We start from the raw sequence: 23,666 nt of genomic DNA, 5'->3' as shown, positions 1-23,666 counted from the left end.
TCTCCTTCACCGCCTGCCTCTCTGTTATTATCCTTCTCCTTCACCTCCTGTCTCTCTGTTATTATCCCTCTCCTTCACCTCCTGCCTCTCTGTTATTATCCCTCTCCTTCACCTCCTGTCTCTCTGTTATTATCCCTCTCCTTCACCCTGCCTCTCTGTTATTATCCCTCTCCTTCACCTCCTGTCTCTCTGTTATTATCCTTCTCCTTCACCTCCTGCCTCTCTGTTATTATCCTTCTCCTTCACCTCCTGCCTCTCTGTTATTATCCCTCTCCTTCACCTCCTGCCTCTCTGTTATTATCCCTCTCCTTCACCTCCTGCCTCTCTGTTATTATCCCTCTCCTTCACCTCCTGTCTCTCTGTTATTATCCCTCTCCTTCACCTCCTGTCTCTCTGTTATTATCCCTCTCCTTCACCTCCTGTCTCTCTGTTATTATCCCTCTCCTTCACCTCCTGTCTCTCTGTTATTATCCCTCTCCTTCACCCTGCCTCTCTGTTATTATCCCTCTCCTTCACCTCCTGTCTCTCTGTTATTATCCCTCTCCTTCACCTCCTGCCTCTCTGTTATTATCCCTCTCCTCCTGCCTCTCTGTTATTATCCCTCTCCTTCACCCCCTGCCTCTCTGTTATTATCCCTCTCCTTCACCTCCTGCCTCTCTGTTATTATCCCTCTCCTTTACCTCCTGTCTCTCTGTTATTATCCTTCTCCTTCACCTCCTGCCTCTCTGTTATTATCCCTCTCCTTCACCTCCTGCCTCTCTGTTATTATACCTCTCCTTCACCTCCTGTCTCTATTATCCCTCTCCTTCACCTCCTGTCTCTCTGTTATTATCCCTCTCCTTCACCTCCTGCCTCTCTGTTATTATCCCTCTCCTTCACCTCCTGCCTCTCTGTTATTATCCCTCTCCTTCACCTCCTGCCTCTCTGTTATTATCCCTCTCCTTCACCTCCTGTCTCTCTGTTATTATCCCTCTCCTTCACCTCCTGTCTCTCTGTTATTATCCCTCTCCTTCACCTCCTGTCTCTCTGTTATTATCCCTCTCCTTCACCTCCTGCCTCTCTGTTATTATCCCTCTCCTTCACCTCCTGCCTCTGTTATTATCCCTCTCCTTCACCTCCTGCCTCTCTGTTATTATCCCTCTCCTTCACCTCCTGCCTCTCTGTTATTATCCTTCTCCTTCACCTCCTGCCTCTCTGTTATTATCCCTCTCCTTCACCTCCTGCCTCTCTGTTATTATACCTCTCCTTCACCTCCTGTCTCTGTTATTATCCCTCTCCTTCACCTCCTGTCTCTCTGTTATTATCCTTCTCCTTCACCTCCTGTCTCTCTGTTATTATCCCTCTCCTTCACCTCCTGCCTCTCTGTTATTATAGCTCTCCTTCACCTCCTGTCTCTCTGTTATTATCCCTCTCCTTCACCTCCTGCCTCTCTGTTATTATCCCTCTCCTTCACCCCCTGTCTCTCTGTTATTATCCTTCTCCTTCACCTCCTGTCTCTCTGTTATTATCCCTCTCCTTCACCTCCTGCCTCTCTGTTATTATCCCTCTCCTTCACCCCCTGTCTCTGTTATTATCCTTCTCCTTCACCTCCTGTCTCTCTGTTATTATCCCTCTCCTTCACCTCCTGCCTCTCTGTTATTATCCTCTCCTTCACCTCCTGTCTCTCTGTTATTATCCCTCTCCTTCACCCCCTGTCTCTCTGTTATTATCCTTCTCCTTCACCTCCTGTCTCTCTGTTATTATCCCTCTCCTTCACCTCCTGCCTCTCTGTTATTATCCTTCTCCTTCACCTCCTGTCTCTGTTATTATCCCTCTCCTTCACCCCCTGTCTCTCTGTTATTATCCCTCTCCTTCACCCTGCCTCTCTGTTATTATCCCTCTCCTTCACCTCCTGCCTCTCTGTTATTATCCCTCTCCTTCACCTCCTGCCTCTCTGTTATTATCCCTCTCCTTCACCCCCTGCCTCTCTGTTATTATCCTTCTCCTTCACCTCCTGTCTCTCTGTTATTATCCCTCTCCTTCACCTCCTGCCTCTCTGTTATTATCCCTCTCCTTCACCCCCTGCTCTCTGTTATTATCCTTCTCCTTCACCTCCTGTCTCTCTGTTATTATCCCTCTCCTTCACCTCCTGCCTCTCTGTTATTATCCTTCTCCTTCACCTCCTGTCTCTCTGTTATTATCCCTCTCCTTCACCTCCTGTCTCTCTGTTATTATCCTTCTCCTTCACCTCCTGTCTCTCTGTTATTATCCTTCTCCTTCACCTCCTGCCTCTCTGTTATTATCCTTCTCCTTCACCTCCTGCTCTCTGTTATTATCCCTCTCCTTCACCCCCTGTCTCTCTGTTATTATCCCTCTCCTTCACCCCCTGTCTCTCTGTTATTATCCCTCTCCTTCACCCTGCCTCTCTGTTATTATCCCTCTCCTTCACCTCCTGTCTCTCTGTTATTATCCCTCTCCTTCACCTCCTGCCTCTCTGTTATTATCCCTCTCCTTCACCTCCTGCCTCTCTGTTATTATCCCTCTCCTTCACCTCCTGCCTCTCTGTTATTATCCCTCTCCTTCACCTCCTGTCTCTCTGTTATTATCCCTCTCCTTCACCTCCTGCCTCTCTGTTATTATCCCTCTCCTTCACCTCCTGCCTCTCTGTTATTATCCCTCTCCTTCACCTCCTGTCTCTCTGTTATTATCCCTCTCCTTCACCTCCTGTCTCTCTGTTATTATCCCTCTCCTTCACCTCCTGTCTCTCTGTTATTATCCCTCTCCTTCACCTCCTGCCTCTCTGTTATTATCCCTCTCCTTCACCTCCTGTCTCTCTGTTATTATCCCTCTCCTTCACCTCCTGTCTCTGTTATTATCCCTCTCCTTCACCTCCTGCCTCTCTGTTATTATCCCTCTCCTTCACCTCCTGCCTCTGTTATTATCCCTCTCCTTCACCTCCTGCCTCTGTTATTATCCTTCTCCTTCACCTCCTGCCTCTCTGTTATTATCCTTCTCCTTCACCTCCTGCCTCTCTGTTATTATCCTTCTCCTTCACCTCCTGCCTCTCTGTTATTATCCCTCTCCTTCACCTCCTGTCTCTCTGTTATTATCCCTCTCCTTCACCTCCTGCCTCTCTGTTATTATCCTTCTCCTTCACCTCCTGCCTCTCTGTTATTATCCTTCTCCTTCACCTCCTGCCTCTCTGTTATTATCCCTCTCCTTCACCTCCTGCCTCTCTGTTATTATCCCTCTCCTTCACCTCCTGCCTCTCTGTTATTATCCCTCTCCTTCACCTCCTGTCTCTCTGTTATTATCCCTCTCCTTCACCTCCTGTCTCTCTGTTATTATCCCTCTCCTTCACCTCCTGCCTCTCTGTTATTATCCCTCTCCTCCTGCCTCTCTGTTATTATCCCTCTCCTTCACCCCCTGCCTCTCTGTTATTATCCCTCTCCTTCACCTCCTGTCTCTGTTATTATCCCTCTCCTTCACCTCCTGTCTCTCTGTTATTATCCCTCTCCTTCACCTCCTGCCTCTCTGTTATTATCCCTCTCCTTCACCTCCTGTCTCTGTTATTATCCTTCTCCTTCACCTCCTGCCTCTCTGTTATTATCCCTCTCCTTCACCTCCTGCCTCTGTTATTATCCTTCTCCTTCACCTCCTGTCTCTCTGTTATTATCCTTCTCCTTCACCCCGTCTCCCTCCCTTTGTCTCTCTCTCTGTGACTCTCTGGCTCTTTCACAGCCACTGACTGATTGTTTCCCCTCCCCCTCCACAGTGGATCAACAGTCGTACCCTGGTGGTGATGGACAGTGGGGAGAAGCTGCGTGTGGTGGACCGACCCAGCCAGGAGGAGCTGGAGAGCTTGGACGTGGCTGAGGTGCAGCTGGTCTACAACAGCAGCCATTTTAAATCGCTGGCCACGGGGTGAAACGTCAGCCAGGCGCTGGTGAGGGTCAGGGGTGAGGGGTCAGGGTCAGACGTCAGAGGTGACGGTAGAGAGGTTGCGGTGGGTAGATAGTGAGGGTTGAGAAGTAATGGTAGGGAAGTGGTAGGGGTGAAAGGGCATGGAAAAGGGGTCATAGGTCAGTAGCTGTAGAGGGGAAGGCATCACCTGGCACTGGCAAAGGTCACAGGTGAGGGGTTAGAGGTCAGTGGTAGTAGGGGTGTCAGGTAAGTTTGATGGGTCAAAGGTTAAGGGTTATGGAGCAGGGTCAGACAGGACAGGACTAGGCTGGCTAGTGGGAAAAGGTTGCACAAGATAATTTCTCCCCCTGAAGAATCAGTCTCCACTACCTTCACTACTAAACACCAAACTGTTGAAACCAGCTGGTAAGGTTACAGACCATTACCTGGAATGAAACAGTTACATCACTGGTTCTGACCTGGTGTAGAGCAGGTGGCTCTGTCCAATCATACAGGACCAACGTCCTAGTCACTGGATCAGAAGCAGCCTGTCAGAGAGGAGAGCGTGTTTTCAGGGGGACTGAAGCTGTTAAATCAAGGAGCAGGGGGTCACCAGTGATTCCCCCCCACCTGTCTCCCATACCTCTACATGGAGTCATTCAGAGTCAGCATCAACCAATCAGGACCATGATGTTTTGGATCTTCCTGAGATAATCATTGAGTCCGTACAAAGGTCTTGTTCAGGATTCTTGGCATATATTTGCCACATTTGTATCTAAAAGTATTATTGAGAAGTAGCAGTCATGGATGATTTTGGTTGATTTTCACTCTGAATAACAGTGTCCTGGCCTTTGACCTCTGCTCTCCAGCCTAACAGTTTGTGTTTTAGGCCCTAGTAGGAGAGAAGGCCTGCTACCAGTCTGTCTGCAGCTACGCAGGACAGATGGTACTACTGGGGACCAAGGTAGGTGTCTGTATATGTCACTGTGTGTGTGTGTGTGTGTACAGGTGAAGAAGAAACACAAGCGTTGTCTAATTGAGGCCTTTTCTCTGTTCCAGTCAGCCCACATCATGACTCTGAGGAACTGGAGGGAGGTAAGTGTCTCTGACTTGCCAATACCATTCTAAAACTAAAGGTTATCTATTATATCATTCTACCTGTGATCTGTCTCTGAGGGGGATTTAATGGACCTGTGTCTCTCTGAGGGGGATTTAATGGACCTGTGTGTCTAGGAGGGGGATTTAATGGACCTGTGTGTCTCTGAGGGGGATTTAATGGACCTGTGTCTCTCTGAGGGGGATTTAATGGACCTGTGTGTCTCTCTGAGGGGGATTTAATGGACCTGTGTGTCTAGGAGGGGGATTTAATGGACCTGTGTCTCTCTGAGGGGGATTTAATGGACCTGTGTGTCTCTCTGAGGGGGATTTAATGGACCTGTGTGTCTCTGAGGGGGATTTAATGGACCTGTGTGTCTCTCTGAGGGGGATTTAATGGACCTGTGTGTCTAGGAGGGGGATTTAATGGACCTGTGTCTCTCTGAGGGGGATTTAATGGACCTGTGTGTCTCTCTGAGGGGGATTTAATGGACCTGTGTGTCTCTGAGGGGGATTTAATGGACCTGTGTGCTCTCTGAGGGGGATTTAATGGACCTGTGTGTCTCTCTGAGGGGGATTTAATGGACCTGTGTGTCTAGGAGGGGGATTTAATGGACCTGTGTCTCTCGAGGGGGATTTAATGGACCTGTGTGTCTCTCTGAGGGGGATTTAATGGACCTGTGTGTCTCTCTGAGGGGGATTTAATGGACCTGTGTGTCTCTCTGAGTGGGATTTAATGGACCTGTGTGTCTCTCTGAGTGGGATTTAATGGACCTGTGTGTCTCTCTGAGGGGGATTTAATGGACCTGTGTGTCTCTCTGAGGGGGATTTAATGGACCTGTGTGTCTCTCTGAGTGGGATTTAATGGACCTGTGTGTCTCTCTGAGTGGGATTTAATGGACCTGTGTGTCTCTCTGAGGGGGATTTAATGGACCTGTGTGTCTCTCTGAGTGGGATTTAATGGACCTGTGTGTCTCTCTGAGGGGGATTTAATGGACCTGTGTCTCTTGGAGGGGGATTTAATGGACCTGTGTCTCTCTGAGTGGGATTTAATGGACCTGTGTGTCTCTCTGAGTGGGATTTAATGGACCTGTGTCTCTCTGAGGGGGATTTAATGGACCTGTGTCTCTGAGTGGGATTTAATGGACCTGTGTCTCTGAGGGGGATTTAATGGACCTGTGTGTCTAGGAGGGGGATTTAATGGACCTGTGTCTCTGAGGGGGATTTAATGGACCTGTACTGTTGGAGACATTCACTGCTGTAACTCTTTCTCTCTCTCACACACAGCGGGTGGACTGTCTGTTGAAACAGGAACGTTTTGTTGAGGCTCTGTCCTTGGCCTGGTCCTTCCATGAGGGCACTGCCAAGGCTGTACTGGGTGAATAGCCTCTTCTCCTTCTCCCTCTCCCCTCCTCTCGTTCTCCCTTTCCCCTCTTCTCCTTCTCCCTTTCCCCTCCTCTCCTTCTCCCTCTCCCCTCTTCTCCTTCTCCCTCTCCCCTCTTCTCCTTCTCCCTCTCCCCTCTTCTCCTTCTCCCTCTCCCCTCTTCTCCTTCTCCCTCTCCCCTCTTCTCCTTCTCCCTCTCCCCTCTTCTCCTTCTCCCTCTCCCCTCTTCTCCTTCTCCCTCTCCCCTCTTCTCCTTCTCCCTCTCCCCTCTTCTCCTTCTCCCTCTCCCCTCTTCTCCTTCTCCCTCTCCCCTCCTCTCCTTCTCCCTCTCCCCTCCTCTCCTTCTCCCTCTCCCCTCTTCTCCCTCTCCCCTCTTCTCCTTCTCCCTTTCCCCTCCTCTCCTTCTCCCTCTCCCCTCTTCTCCTTCTCCCTCTCCCCTCTTCTCCTTCTCCCTCTCCCCTCTTCTCCATCTCCCTCTCCCCTCTTCTCCTTCTCCCTCTCCCCTCCTCTCCTTCTCCCTCTCCCCTCTTCTCCTTCTCCCTCTCCCCTCTTCTCCTTCTCCCTCTCCCCTCTTCTCCTTCTCCCTCTCCCCTCTTCTCCTTCTCCCTCTCCCCTCTTCTCCTTCTCCCTCTCCCCTCCTCTCCTTCTCCCTCTCCCCTCTTCTCCTTCTCCCTCTCCCCTCTTCTCCATCTCCCTCTCCCCTCTTCTCCTTCTCCCTCTCCCCTCTTCTCCTTCTCCCTCTCCCCTCTTCTCCTTCTCCCTCTCCCCTCTTCTCCCTCTCCCCTCTTCTCCCTCTCCCCTCTTCTCCTTCTCCCTTTCCCCTCCTCTCCTTCTCCCTCTCCCCTCTTCTCCTTCTCCCTCTCCCCTCTTCTCCTTCTCCCTCTCCCCTCTTCTCCTTCTCCCTCTCCCCTCCTCTCCTTCTCCCTCTCCCCTCTTCTCCTTCTCCCTCTCCCCTCTTCTCCTTCTCCCTTTCCCCTCCTCTCCCTCTCCCCTCTTCTCCTTCTCCCTCTCCCCTCTTCTCCTTCTCCCTCTCCCCTCCTCTCCTTCTCCCTCTCCCCTCCTCTCCTTCTCCCTCTCCCCTCCTCTCCTTCTCCCTCTCCCCTCTTCTCCTTCTCCCTCTCCCCTCTTCTCCTTCTCCCTCTCCCCTCTTCTCCTTCTCCCTCTCCCCTCCTCTCCTCTCCTTCTCCCTCTCCCCTCTTCTCCTTCTCCCTCTCCCATCTTCTCCCTCTCCCCTCTTCTCCTTCTCCCTTTCCCCTCCTCTCCTTCTCCCTCTCCCCTCTTCTCCCTCTCCCCTCTTCTCCTTCTCCCTCTCCCCTCTTCTCCCTCTCCCCTCCTCTCCTTCTCCCTCTCCCCTCTTCTCCTTCTCCCTCTCCCCTCTTCTCCTTCTCCCTCTCCCCTCTTCTCCTTCTCCCTTTCCCCTCCTCTCCTTCTCCCTCTCCCCTCTTCTCCTTCTCCCTCTCCCCTCCTCTCCTTCTCCCTCTCCCCTCTTCTCCTTCTCCCTCTCCCCTCTTCTCCTTCTCCCTCTTCTCCTTCTCTCCTTCTCCCTCTCCTGTCCTCTCCCTCCTCTCCTCTCCTCTCCTCTCCTAAGGCTGGTTTCTACTTTGTCTGTTAACATGTCTATAGACAATTAGAATGCGAGTGTCTCTGGTCAAAACAACATTTCATTTCTACTCCGGTGGAATGTCTGTAGACCGTTGCTGCGTCCGTTGTCATGGTTACCTGACTGAGACCGCAATGACACACTGAACAACCGTAAGCTATTTTCTGTAATTAGCTCGCCATTAACTTGTAAATAATGGTCTTGTTGTGAGTTTATTTTGCTGTAATAATGAATATAAGTTAGCTTGTCAGCTATGACATGGTCATTATTTTATTTATTTCACCTTTATTTAACCAGGTAGGCAAGTTGAGAACAAGTTCTCATTTACAATTGCGACCTGGCCAAGATAAAGCAAAGCAGTTCGACAACATACAACAACACAGAGTTACACATGGAGTAAAACAACATACAATCAATGATGCAGTAGACAAAAATAAGACTATATACAATTTGAGCAAATGAGGTGAGATAAGGGAGGTAAAGGCAATTTGAACAGGCTAGCTAACAATCTAGAAACCAATCAAAATATTGTTAAGGAAGTTGTTTTTAGTTGCCTGGTTTGCTGGATTGACATCTACTAAATGAATGTTTAAACGGATGGGTTTATTGGTGTTAAAATACAGCTTTTATGCTATTTTCAACCACCAGGCAGCCCGTCGTTTTGAGTTTATACTTTTTCATTACGACAACGACAAGTTTGATGTCGGACATCAATAGAATGTTCATGATGTCACTGCTACAGCTGTCTACATGACATGTTGATAGACCAACTGAAAACCAGCCTTTAGAAAACCTATTTCTGAAGGTCTAAGATCTACTGTGTGGAAAGCCTGGTCTCTTCTGTACTATAAGATCTACTGTGTGGAAAGCCTGGTCTCTTCTGTACTATAAGATCTACTGTGTGGAAAGCCTGGTCTCTTCTGTACTATAAGATCTACTGTGTGGAAAGCCTGGTCTCTTCTGTACTATAAGATCTACTGTGTGGAAAGCCTGGTCTCTTCTGTACTATAAGATCTACTGTGTGGAAAGCCTGGTCTCTCCTGTACTATAAGATCTACTGTGTGGAAAGCCTGGTCTCTTCTGTACTATAAGATCTAGTGTGTGGAAAGCCTGGTCTCTTCTGTACTATAAGATCTACTGTGTGGAAAGCCTGGTCTCTTCTGTACTATAGGATCTAGTGTGTGGAAAGCCTGGTCTCTTCTGTACTATAAGATCTAGTGTGTGGAAAGCCTGGTCTCTTCTGTACTATAAGATCTAGTGTGTGGAAAGCCTGGTCTCTCCTGTACTATAAGATCTAGTGTGTGGAAAGCCTGGTCTCTTCTGTACTATAAGATCTACTGTGTGGAAAGCCTGGTCTCTCCTGTACTATAAGATCTACTGTGTGGAAAGCCTGGTCTCTTCTGTACTATAAGATCTACTGTGTGGAAAGCCTGGTCTCTCCTGTACTATAAGATCTACTGTGTGGAAAGCCTGGTCTCTTCTGTACTATAAGATCTAGTGTGTGGAAAGCCTGGTCTCTCCTGTACTATAAGATCTAGTGTGTGGAAAGCCTGGTCTCTTCTGTACTATAAGATCTACTGTGTGGAAAGCCTGGTCTCTCCTGTACTATAAGATCTACTGTGTGGAAAGCCTGGTCTCTTCTGTACTATAAGATCTACTGTGTGGAAAGCCTGGTCTCTTCTGTACTATAAGATCTAGTGTGTGGAAAGCCTGGTCTCTCCTGTACTACGAAGGACAGGTGTTTTCACTGTTTGTCCTTGAATCATTCATACACTACAGTACTTTACTTTCTGTTGGAGGCTTTTTCACTGATGGCACAGAGGCCATTATACCTTTAATACCAGATTTTTTACATAGATTTTTCTTTTCTCACTAAAGTGAAAACACACAACCCTTTATGAGTAATTGTGTTGATGTATTGTGAATGTCTGTTATTTTTCCAGGACTGTTTGGGGACCCAGCAAAGAGGAAAGGTGTAGTGGCAGACAAGGTGAATCCCTCTTCCACCCTTCATCCTTCCCGCCTCCCTCCCTTCCTTTCCTACCCACCCCCCTTCCACAAAGAAATCTATCTAATTTGATTGACTGATTGACTGATTGATTGACTGATTGATTGTACTTCCTGTCTAGATGATTGAGATTCTGTTCCAGTATGTGGAGCGCTCAGTGAAGAAATGTCCAGAACACGGCAAGATACAGGTCATGGAACAACATTTCCAGGTACACACACACCCCACGATACACACACACCCCACGATACACACACACACCCCACGATACACACACACCCCACGATACACACGTTAATCCGTCCCACGGTTCAGTTTGACAACGCTCGGGACCTTGAAACCTGTCTTCCATTGGCCTTTAAGGCTTGTCCTTGTGCTTAGGCTGCCTGGGTTGAGTAGCTAATCTCTCTCTCTCTCTCCATTCTCCCTTCATCCCTCCATCTCTCTCTTTCTCTCTGTCCGTAGGACATGGTGCCTGTCATGGTAGATTACTGTCTGCTGCTGCAGAGGACGTAAGACACACACACTGACACAGACATTGCGTCTGATGGCTCTTGCGTTGCCTATTCCCAGCACTCTGTTAGCTTATTCATTAAAGGGACAGTTCACATTTTTTCAACTTCATATCATCTGCAGTTCTTGAGTGAAGGAAGGAGCCTTTTAGTCCAGTCAGAGTGCAGCAGAGAGCAGCCCCTTTTAGTCCAGTCAGAGTGCAGCAGAGAGCAGCCCCTTTTAGTCCAGTCAGAGTGCAGCAGAGAGCAGCCCCTTTTAGTCCAGTCAGAGTGCAGCAGAGAGCAGCCCCTTTTAGTCCAGTCAGAGTGCAGCAGAGAGCAGCCCCTTTTAGTCCAGTCAGAGTGCAGCAGAGAGCAGCCCCTTTTAGTCCAGTCAGAGTGCAGCAGAGAGCAGCCCCTTTTAGTCCAGTCAGAGTGCAGCAGAGAGCAGCCCCTTTTAGTCCAGTCAGAGTGCAGCAGAGAGCAGCCCCTTTTAGTCCAGTCAGAGTGCAGCAGAGAGCAGCCCCTTTTAGTCCAGTCAGAGTGCAGCAGAGAGCAGCCCCTTTTAGTCCAGTCAGAGTGCAGCAGAGAGCAGCCCCTTTTAGTCCAGTCAGAGTGCAGTAGAGAGCAGCCCCTTTTAGTCCAGTCAGAGTGCAGTAGAGAGCAGCCCCTTCGGCACAGCGATGGACAGAGAAAGGAAGATCTTTCTCTCTTTGGTCTCCTGAGTGGCGCAGCGGTCAAAGGCACTGCATCTCAGTACAAGAGGTGTCACTACAGATCCTGGTTCGATTCCAGGCTATATCACAACCGGCTGTGATTGGGAGTCCCATAGTGCGGCGCATAATTGGCCCAGCGTCGTCCGGGTTTGGCCGGGGTAGGCCGTCATTGTAAATAAGAATTTGTTCTTAACTGAGTTGCCTAGTTAAATAAAGGTTCAATAAAAAAAATACAAATTGTAATCTCTCTCTCAAAATGAAGGCTGACCTCCACAAAAGGTTATGAAAGAACAAACTGAGATTTCTTCTGGCAACAGATTTCATTTTTAATGCAGTTAGTTTGATCTGCGCTGAGAGATCTTTATTTTGTTTGACTGGGGTTCTCTTCAAGGGACAAAGTGTGCATTAAAGGGATATTTAAAAATAATTCTGCTTTATATTCATCAGCACCACCCCAACATCAACATATGTGAAAATGCCTAGTTTCTATGTTTTGTAGTAAAAAATATGGAGAAAGATAAGTGTTTCCAATGACATCATCGGTGTGCATCATATGATTTTAACCAATTTGGAGTAGGCATTTCCTACTAATTGGTTGATGATGTCACTTCAAACACTTATCTTTCTCCATCTTTTTTTACTACAAAACATAGAAACGTACCATTTTAACATATGTTGATGTTGGGGTGGTGCTGATGAATATAAAGCAGAATTATTTTTAAATATCCCTTTAATGCACACTTTGTCCCTTGAAGAGAACCCCAGTCAAACAAAATAAAGATCTCTCAGCGCAGATCAAACTAACTGCATTAAAAATGAAAAACAAATGATAAACAAAGGGAGTCAATCCGCTGCCAGAAGACATCTGTTTGTTTTTTCCTGTGTGAACGTGCTTTCAGTTTGTTCCTGTGTGAACGTGCTTTCAGTTTGTTCCTGTGTGAACGTGCTTTCAGTTTGTTCCTGTGTGAACGTGCTTTCAGTTTGTCTGTTCCTGTGTGAACGTGCTTTCAGTTTGTTCCTGTGTGAACGTGCTTTCAGTTTGTTCCTGTGTGAACGTGCTTTCAGTCTGTTCCTGTGTGAACGTGCTTTCAGTTTGTTCCTGTGTGAACGTGCTTTCAGTCTGTTCCTGTGTGAACGTGCTTTCAGTTTGTTCCTGTGTGAACGTGCTTTCAGTTTGTTCCTGTGTGAACGTGCTTTCAGTTTGTTCCTGTGTGAACGTGCTTTCAGTTTGTTCCTGTGTGAACGTGCTTTCAGTCTGTTCCTGTGTGAACGTGCTTTCAGTTTGTTCCTGTGTGAACGTGCTTTCAGTCTCTGTTCCTGTGTGAACGTGCTTTCAGTTTGTTCCTGTGTGAACGTGCTTTCAGTTTGTTCCTGTGTGAACGTGCTTTCAGTTTGTTCCTGTGTGAACGTGCTTTCAGTCTGTTCCTGTGTGAACGTGCTTTCAGTTTGTTCCTGTGTGAACGTGCTTTCAGTCTGTTCCTGTGTGAACGTGCTTTCAGTTTGTTCCTGTGTGAACGTGCTTTCAGTTTGTTCCTGTGTGAACGTGCTTTCAGTTTGTTCCTGTGTGAACGTGCTTTCAGTTTGTCTGTTCCTGTGTGAACGTGCTTTCAGTTTGTTCCTGTGTGAACGTGCTTTCAGTTTGTTCCTGTGTGAACGTGCTTTCAGTTTGTTCCTGTGTGAACGTGCTTTCAGTTTGTCCCTGTGTGAACGTGCTTTCAGTTTGTCCCTGTGTGAACGTGCTTTCAGTTTGTTCCTGTGTGAACGTGCTTTCAGTTTGTTCCTGTGTGAACGTGCTTTCAGTTTGTCCCTGTGTGAACGTGCTTTCAGTTTGTTCCTGTGTGAACGTGCTTTCAGTTTGTTCCTGTGTGAACGTGCTTTCAGTTTGTTCCTGTGTGAACGTGCTTTCAGTTTGTCCCTGTGTGAACGTGCTTTCAGTTTGTCCCTGTGTGAACGTGCTTTCAGTTTGTTCCTGTGTGAACGTGCTTTCAGTTTGTTCCTGTGTGAACGGGCTTTCAGTTTGTTCCTGTGTGAACGGGCTTTCAGTTTGTCCTTTCATAACCCTTTGTGGTGGTCGGCCTTAGTTTGGAGAGAGAGAGAAAGATCTTCCTTTCTCTGTCCATCTCTGTGCCGAAGGGGCTGCTACTCTACTCTCTGCTGCACTCTGACTGGACTAAAAGGCTCCTTCCTTCACTTAAGAACAGCCATCCCGTCCCTGCTCCAGAGAATTCTATTATCAGTCTATTATGGTCCCGTCCCTGCCCCAGAGCCTCCTAGCATTTGTATTCATTATGGATCCCCAATAGCTGCCAAGGCAGCAGCTACTCTTCCTGGGGTCCAGCAAAATGAAGGCAGTTTATACAATTTTAAAAACATTACAATACATTCACAGATTTCACAACACACTGTGTGCCCTCAGGCCCCTACTCAAACACTACCACATATCTACAGTACTAAATCTATGTGTGTGTGTAGTGTGTATGTTATCGTGTGTGTGTGTGTGTGTGCGTGTGTCTGTCCCTATGTTTGTGTTGCTTCACAGTCCCTGCTGTTCCATAAGGTGTATTTTTATCTGTTGTTTTTCTATCTAATTTTACAGCTTGTGTCAGTTACCTGATGTGGAATAGAGTTCCATGTAGTCATGGCTCTATGTAGTACTGTGCACCTCCCATAGTCTGGACTTGAGGACTGTGAAGACACTTCTTGTGGCATGTCTTGTAGGGTATGCATCGGTGTCTGAGCTGTGTGCCAGTAGTTTAGACAGACAGCTCGGTGCATTCAACATAAATATAAGTAGTGATGAAGTCAATCTCTCTTCCACTTTCAGCCAGGAGAGATTGACATGCATATTATTAATATTAGCTCTCTGTGTACATCCAAGGGTCAGCCGTGCTGCCCTGTTCTCAGCCAATTGCATTTTTCCTAAGTCCCTCTTTGTGGCACCTGACCACATTACTGAACAGTAGTCCAGGTGCGACAAAACTAGGGCCTGTAGGACCTGCCTTGTTGACAGTGTTGTTATGAAGGCAAAACAGCGCTTTATTATGGACAGACTTCTCCCAGTCTTAGTTAGTACTGTATCAATATGTTTTGACCATGACAGTTTACAATCTAGGGTTACTCCTAGCAGTTTAGTCACCTCAACTTGCTCCATTTCCACATTATTTATTACAAGATTTAGTTGAGGTTTAGGGTTTAGTGAATGTTTTGTCCCAAATACAATGCTTTTAGTTTTAGTCCTAAATATTTCTAACTTATTCCTTGCCACCCACTCTGAAACTAACTGCAGCTCTTTGTTAAGTGTTGCAGTCATTTCAGTTGCTGTAGTAGCTGATGTGTATAGTGTTGAGTCATCTGCATACATAGACAAACTGGCTTTACTCAAAGCCATTGGCATGTCGTTAGCGAAGATTGAAAAAGTAATGGGCCTAGACAGCTGCCCTGGGGAATTCCTGATTCTACCTGGATTTTGTTGGAGAGGCTTCCATTAAAGAACACCCTCTGTGTTCTGTTAGACAGTTAACTCTTTATCCACAATATAGCAGGGGGTGTGAAGCCATAACACATACACTACCGTTCAAAAGTTTGGTGTCACTTAGAAATGTCTTTGTTTTTGGAAGAAAAGCTAAAATATTGGTCCATTAAAATAACATCAAATTGATCAGAAATACAGTGTAGACATTGTTAATGTTGTAACTGACTATTGTAGCAGGAAACGGCAGTTTTTTTAAGGGAATATCTACATAGGCGTATAGAGGCCCATTATCAGCAACCATCACTCCCGTGTTCCAATGGCACGTTGTGTTAGCTAATCCAAGTTTATCATTTTAAAAGGCTAATTGATCATTAGAAAACCCTTTTGCAATTATGTTAGCACAGCTGAAAACTGTTGTTCTGATTAAAGAAGCAATAAAACTGGCATTTAGACTAGTTGAGTATCTGGAGCCACAGAATTTGTGGGTTCAATTACAGGCTCAAAATGGTGAGAAACAAAGACCTTTCTTCTGAAACTCGTCAGTCTATTCTTGTTCTGAGAAAGGAAGGCTATTGCATGCGAGAAATTGCCAAGAAACTGAAGATCTCGTACAACGCTGTGTACTACTCCCTTCACAAATAGCGCAAACTGGCTCTAACCAGAATAGAAAGAGGAGTGGGAGGCCCCGGTGCACAACTGAGCAAGAGGACAAGTACATTAGAGTGTCTAGTTTTAGAAACAGACGCCTCACAAGTCAACTGGCAGCTTCATTAAATAGTACCCACAAAACACCAGTCTCAACGTCAACAGTGAAGAGGCGACTCCAGGATGCTGGCCTTCTAGGCAGAGTTCCTCTGTCCAGTGTCTGTGTTCTTTTGCCCATCTCTAAATCTTTTCTTTTTATTGGCCAGTCTGAGATATGTTTTTTTCTTTGCGACTCTGCCTAGAAGGCCAGCATCCCGGAGTCGCCTCTTCACTGTTGACGTTGAGACTGGTGTTTAACCTTCTTTTAACCAGCTATATACTGTACCCGCCTGGTGAAGAACTGTTACCATGAACGTGCTCTTCTCTCTGTGGTCCTATAGGGACCTACTGTTTAACCAGCTATATACCCGCCTGGTGAAGAACTGTTACCATGAACGTGCTCTTCTCTCTGTGGTCCTATAGGGACCTACTGTTTAACCAGCTATATACCCGCCTGGTGAAGAACTGTTACCATGAACGTGCTCTTCTCTCTGTGGTCCTATAGGGACCTACTGTTTAACCAGCTATATACCCGCCTGGTGGAGAACTGTTACCATGAACGTGCTCTTCTCTCTGTGGTCCTATAGGGACCTACTGTTTAACCAGCTATATACCCGCCTGGTGAAGAACTGTTACCATGAACGTGCTCTTCTCTCTGTGGTCCTATAGGGACCTACTGTTTAACCAGCTATATACCCGCCTGGTGAAGAACTGTTACCATGAACGTGCTCTTCTCTCTGTGGTCCTATAGGGACCTACTGTTTAACCAGCTATATACCCGCCTGGTGAAGAACTGTTAGCATGAACGTGCTCTTCTCTCTGTGGTCCTATAGGGACCTACTGTTTAACCAGCTATATACCCGCCTGGTGGTGAACTGTTACCATGAACGTGCTCTTCTCTCTGTGGTCCTATAGGGACCTACTGTTTAACCAGCTATATACCCGCCTGGTGGAGAACTGTTACCATGAACGTGCTCTTCTCTCTGTGGTCCTATAGGGACCTACTGTTTAACCAGCTATATACCCGCCTGGTGGAGAACTGTTACCATGAACGTGCGCTTCTCTCTGTGGTCCTATAGGGACCTACTGTTTAACCAGCTATATACCCGCCTGGTGGAGAACTGTTACCATGAACGTGCGCTTCTCTCTGTGGTCCTATAGGGACCTACTGTTTAACCAGCTATATACCCGCCTGGTGGAGAACTGTTACCATGAACGTGCTCTTCTCTCTGTGGTCCTATAGGGACCTACTGTTTAACCAGCTATATACCCGCCTGGTGAAGAACTGTTACCATGAACGTGCTCTTCTCTCTGTGGTCCTATAGGGACCTACTGTTTAACCAGCTATATACCCGCCTGGTGGAGAACTGTTACCATGAACGTGCTCTTCTCTCTGTGGTCCTATAGGGACCTACTGTTTAACCAGCTATATACCCGCCTGGTGAAGAACTGTTACCATGAACGTGCTCTTCTCTCTGTGGTCCTATAGGGACCTACTGTTTAACCAGCTATATACCCGCCTGGTGGAGAACTGTTACCATGAACGTGCGCTTCTCTCTGTGGTCCTATAGGGACCTACTGTTTAACCAGCTATATACCCGCCTGGTGGAGAACTGTTACCATGAACGTGCGCTTCTCTCTGTGGTCCTATAGGGACCTACTGTTTAACCAGCTATATACCCGCCTGGTGGAGAACTGTTACCATGAACGTGCTCTTCTCTCTGTGGTCCTATAGGGACCTACTGTTTAACCAGCTATATACCCGCCTGGTGAAGAACTGTTACCATGAACGTGCTCTTCTCTCTGTGGTCCTATAGGGACCTACTGTTTAACCAGCTATATACCCGCCTGGTGGAGAACTGTTACCATGAACGTGCGCTTCTCTCTGTGGTCCTATAGGGACCTACTGTTTAACCAGCTATATACCCGCCTGGTGGTGAACTGTTACCATGAACGTGCGCTTCTCTCTGTGGTCCTATAGGGACCTACTGTTTAACCAGCTATATACCCGCCTGGTGAAGAACTGTTACCATGAACGTGCTCTTCTCTCTGTGGTCCTATAGGGACCTACTGTTTAACCAGCTATATACCCGCCTGGTGAAGAACTGTTACCATGAACGTGCTCTTCTCTCTGTGGTCCTATAGGGACCTACTGTTTAACCAGCTATATACCCGCCTGGTGAAGAACTGTTACCATGAACGTGCTCTTCTCTCTGTGGTCCTATAGGGACCTACTGTTTAACCAGCTATATACCCGCCTGGTGGAGAACTGTTACCATGAACGTGCGCTTCTCTCTGTGGTCCTATAGGGACCTACTGTTTAACCAGCTATATACCCGCCTGGTGGTGAACTGTTACCATGAACGTGCGCTTCTCTCTGTGGTCCTATAGGGACCTACTGTTTAACCAGCTATATACCCGCCTGGTGAAGAACTGTTACCATGAACGTGCTCTTCTCTCTGTGGTCCTATAGGGACCTACTGTTTAACCAGCTATATACCCGCCTGGTGAAGAACTGTTACCATGAACGTGCTCTTCTCTCTGTGGTCCTATAGGGACCTACTGTTTAACCAGCTATATACCCGCCTGGTGGAGAACTGTGTGGCTCGGGGGGTCTTCCTGGAGAGTTTGGAACCCTACATCGTGTCGGAGCGTCTGGGCTGTGTAACCGCTCCCGTCATGAGAGACCTGCTGACCCACCTACAGGATAACAACATGATGGACAGTGTAGAGAACTGTCTGATCCACCTACAGGATAACAACATGATGGACAGTGTAGAGAACTGTCTGACCCACCTACAGGATAACAACATGATGGACAGTGTAGAGAACTGTCTGATCCACCTACAGGATAACAACATGATGGACAGTGTAGAGAACTGTCTGATCCACCTACAGGATAACAACATGATGGACAGTGTAGAGAACTGTCTGATCCACCTACAGGATAACAACATGATGGACAGTGTAGAGAACTGTCTGATCCACCTACAGGATAACAACATGATGGACAGTGTAGAGAACTGTCTGATCCACCTACAGGATAACAACATGATGGACAGTGTAGAGAACTGTCTGATCCACCTACAGGATAACAACATGATGGACAGTGTAGAGAACTGTCTGATCCACCTACAGGATAACAACATGATGGACAGTGTAGAGAACTGTCTGATCCACCTACAGGATAACAACATGATGGACAGTGTAGAGAACTGTCTGACCCACCTACAGGATAACAACATGATGGACAGTGTAGAGAACTGTCTGACCCACCTACAGGATAACAACATGATGGACAGTGTAGAGAACTGTCTGACCCACCTACAGGATAACAACATGATGGACAGTGTAGAGAACTGTCTGATCCACCTACAGGATAACAACATGATGGACAGTGTAGAGACCTGTCTGACCCACCTACAGGATAACAACATGATGGACAGTGTAGAGAACTGTCTGATCCACCTACAGGATAACAACATGATGGACAGTGTAGAGAACTGTCTGATCCACCTACAGGATAACAACATGATGGACAGTGTAGAGAACTGTCTGACCCACCTACAGGATAACAACATGATGGACAGTGTAGAGAACTGTCTGATCCACCTACAGGATAACAACATGATGGACAGTGTAGAGAACTGTCTGACCCACCTACAGGATAACAACATGATGGACAGTGTAGAGAACTGTCTGACCCACCTACAGGATAACAACATGATGGACAGTGTAGAGAACTGTCTGATCCACCTACAGGATAACAACATGATGGACAGTGTAGAGAACTGTCTGATCCACCTACAGGATAACAACATGATGGACAGTGTAGAGAACTGTCTGATCCACCTACAGGATAACAACATGATGGACAGTGTAGAGAACTGTCTGATCCACCTACAGGATAACAACATGATGGACAGTGTAGAGAACTGTCTGATCCACCTACAGGATAACAACATGATGGACAGTGTAGAGAACTGTCTGATCCACCTACAGGATAACAACATGATGGACAGTGTAGAGAACTGTCTGATCCACCTACAGGATAACAACATGATGGACAGTGTAGAGAACTGTCTGATCCACCTACAGGATAACAACATGATGGACAGTGTAGAGAACTGTCTGATCCACCTACAGGATAACAACATGATGGACAGTGTAGAGAACTGTCTGATCCACCTACAGGATAACAACATGATGGACAGTGTAGAGAACTGTCTGATCCACCTACAGGATAACAACATGATGGACAGTGTAGAGAACTGTCTGATCCACCTACAGGATAACAACATGATGGACAGTGTAGAGAACTGTCTGATCCACCTACAGGATAACAACATGATGGACAGTGTAGAGAACTGTCTGACCCACCTACAGGATAACAACATGATGGACAGTGTAGAGAACTGTCTGATCCACCTACAGGATAACAACATGATGGACAGTGTAGAGAACTGTCTGACCCACCTACAGGATAACAACATGATGGACAGTGTAGAGAACTGTCTGATCCACCTACAGGATAACAACATGATGGACAGTGTAGAGAACTGTCTGATCCACCTACAGGATAACAACATGATGGACAGTGTAGAGAACTGTCTGATCCACCTACAGGATAACAACATGATGGACAGTGTAGAGAACTGTCTGACCCACCTACAGGATAACAACATGATGGACAGTGTAGAGAACTGTCTGATCCACCTACAGGATAACAACATGATGGACAGTGTAGAGAACTGTCTGACCCACCTACAGGATAACAACATGATGGACAGTGTAGAGAACTGTCTGATCCACCTACAGGATAACAACATGATGGACAGTGTAGAGAACTGTCTGACCCACCTACAGGATAACAACATGATGGACAGTGTAGAGAACTGTCTGATCCACCTACAGGATAACAACATGATGGACAGTGTAGAGAACTGTCTGACCCACCTACAGGATAACAACATGATGGACAGTGTAGAGAACTGTCTGATCCACCTACAGGATAACAACATGATGGACAGTGTAGAGAACTGTCTGATCCACCTACAGGATAACAACATGATGGACAGTGTAGAGAACTGTCTGATCCACCTACAGGATAACAACATGATGGACAGTGTAGAGAACTGTCTGATCCACCTACAGGATAACAACATGATGGACAGTGTAGAGAACTGTCTGATCCACCTACAGGATAACAACATGATGGACAGTGTAGAGACCTGCTGACCCACCTACAGGATAACAACATGATGGACAGTGTAGAGAACTGTCTGATCCACCTACAGGATAACAACATGATGGACAGTGTAGAGAACTGTCTGATCCACCTACAGGATAACAACATGATGGACAGTGTAGAGAACTGTCTGATCCACCTACAGGATAACAACATGATGGACAGTGTAGAGAACTGTCTGACCCACCTACAGGATAACAACATGATGGACAGTGTAGAGAACTGTCTGATCCACCTACAGGATAACAACATGATGGACAGTGTAGAGAACTGTCTGATCCACCTACAGGATAACAACATGATGGACAGTGTAGAGAACTGTCTGATCCACCTACAGGATAACAACATGATGGACAGTGTAGAGACCTGCTGACCCACCTACAGGATAACAACATGATGGACAGTGTAGAGAACTGTCTGATCCACCTACAGGATAACAACATGATGGACAGTGTAGAGAACTGTCTGATCCACCTACAGGATAACAACATGATGGACAGTGTAGAGAACTGTCTGATCCACCTACAGGATAACAACATGATGGACAGTGTAGAGAACTGTCTGATCCACCTACAGGATAACAACATGATGGACAGTGTAGAGAACTGTCTGATCCACCTACAGGATAACAACATGATGGACAGTGTAGAGACCTGTCTGATCCACCTACAGGATAACAACATGATGGACAGTGTAGAGAACTGTCTGATCCACCTACAGGATAACAACATGATGGACAGTGTAGAGAACTGTCTGATCCACCTACAGGATAACAACATGATGGACAGTGTAGAGAACTGTCTGACCCACCTACAGGATAACAACATGATGGACAGTGTAGAGAACTGTCTGATCCACCTACAGGATAACAACATGATGGACAGTGTAGAGAACTGTCTGATCCACCTACAGGATAACAACATGATGGACAGTGTAGAGAACTGTCTGATCCACCTACAGGATAACAACATGATGGACAGTGTAGAGAACTGTCTGATCCACCTACAGGATAACAACATGATGGACAGTGTAGAGAACTGTCTGATCCACCTACAGGATAACAACATGATGGACAGTGTAGAGAACTGTCTGATCCACCTACAGGATAACAACATGATGGACAGTGTAGAGAACTGTCTGACCCACCTACAGGATAACAACATGATGGACAGTGTAGAGAACTGTCTGATCCACCTACAGGATAACAACATGATGGACAGTGTAGAGAACTGTCTGACCCACCTACAGGATAACAACATGATGGACAGTGTAGAGAACTGTCTGATCCACCTACAGGATAACAACATGATGGACAGTGTAGAGAACTGTCTGATCCACCTACAGGATAACAACATGATGGACAGTGTAGAGAACTGTCTGACCCACCTACAGGATAACAACATGATGGACAGTGTAGAGAACTGTCTGATCCACCTACAGGATAACAACATGATGGACAGTGTAGAGAACTGTCTGACCCACCTACAGGATAACAACATGATGGACAGTGTAGAGAACTGTCTGACCACCTACAGGATAACAACATGATGGACAGTGTAGAGAACTGTCTGATCCACCTACAGGATAACAACATGATGGACAGTGTAGAGAACTGTCTGATCCACCTACAGGATAACAACATGATGGACAGTGTAGAGAACTGTCTGATCCACCTACAGGATAACAACATGATGGACAGTGTAGAGAACTGTCTGATCCACCTACAGGATAACAACATGATGGACAGTGTAGAGAACTGTCTGATCCACCTACAGGATAACAACATGATGGACAGTGTAGAGAACTGTCTGATCCACCTACAGGATAACAACATGATGGACAGTGTAGAGAACTGTCTGATCCACCTACAGGATAACAACATGATGGACAGTGTAGAGAACTGTCTGATCCACCTACAGGATAACAACATGATGGACAGTGTAGAGAACTGTCTGATCCACCTACAGGATAACAACATGATGGACAGTGTAGAGAACTGTCTGATCCACCTACAGGATAACAACATGATGGACAGTGTAGAGAACTGTCTGATCCACCTACAGGATAACAACATGATGGACAGTGTAGAGAACTGTCTGATCCACCTACAGGATAACAACATGATGGACAGTGTAGAGAACTGTCTGATCCACCTACAGGATAACAACATGATGGACAGTGTAGAGAACTGTCTGACCACCTACAGGATAACAACATGATGGACAGTGTAGAGAACTGTCTGACCCACCTACAGGATAACAACATGATGGACAGTGTAGAGAACTGTCTGATCCACCTACAGGATAACAACATGATGGACAGTGTAGAGAACTGTCTGATCCACCTACAGGATAACAACATGATGGACAGTGTAGAGAACTGTCTGATCCACCTACAGGATAACAACATGATGGACAGTGTAGAGAACTGTCTGATCCACCTACAGGATAACAACATGATGGACAGTGTAGAGAACTGTCTGATCCACCTACAGGATAACAACATGATGGACAGTGTAGAGAACTGTCTGATCCACCTACAGGATAACAACATGATGGACAGTGTAGAGAACTGTCTGATCCACCTACAGGATAACAACATGATGGACAGTGTAGAGAACTGTCTGACCCACCTACAGGATAACAACATGATGGACAGTGTAGAGAACTGTCTGATCCACCTACAGGATAACAACATGATGGACAGTGTAGAGAACTGTCTGATCCACCTACAGGATAACAACATGATGGACAGTGTAGAGAACTGTCTGATCCACCTACAGGATAACAACATGATGGACAGTGTAGAGAACTGTCTGATCCACCTACAGGATAACAACATGATGGACAGTGTAGAGAACTGTCTGATCCACCTACAGGATAACAACATGATGGACAGTGTAGAGAACTGTCTGATCCACCTACAGGATAACAACATGATGGACAGTGTAGAGAACTGTCTGATCCACCTACAGGATAACAACATGATGGACAGTGTAGAGAACTGTCTGATCCACCTACAGGATA

The 23,666-nt window shown here is 46.7% G+C and overlaps 1 protein-coding gene across 1 annotated transcript in view; it reads left to right on the top strand.

Moving 5' to 3' along the window:
• The window catches only part of LOC106574831 (vacuolar protein sorting-associated protein 8 homolog), a 207,546-nt gene that overhangs the window by 99,087 nt on the left and 84,793 nt on the right, over window positions 1-23,666 (top strand). The window contains 8 exon segments of the mRNA XM_082963149.1: window positions 3,755-3,925; window positions 4,772-4,846; window positions 4,942-4,977; window positions 6,265-6,355; window positions 9,905-9,951; window positions 10,091-10,180; window positions 10,435-10,481; window positions 17,948-18,107. Of these exon segments, the coding sequence (XP_082819275.1) occupies window positions 3,755-3,925; window positions 4,772-4,846; window positions 4,942-4,977; window positions 6,265-6,355; window positions 9,905-9,951; window positions 10,091-10,180; window positions 10,435-10,481; window positions 17,948-18,107 (717 nt within the window).

This window comes from Salmo salar, chromosome 16, assembly GCF_965601325.2.
Source record: "Salmo salar chromosome 16, fSalSal1, whole genome shotgun sequence".
Lineage (NCBI taxonomy): Eukaryota > Metazoa > Chordata > Actinopteri > Salmoniformes > Salmonidae > Salmo > Salmo salar.
This window is presented reverse-complemented; position numbering and strand designations above follow the sequence as displayed.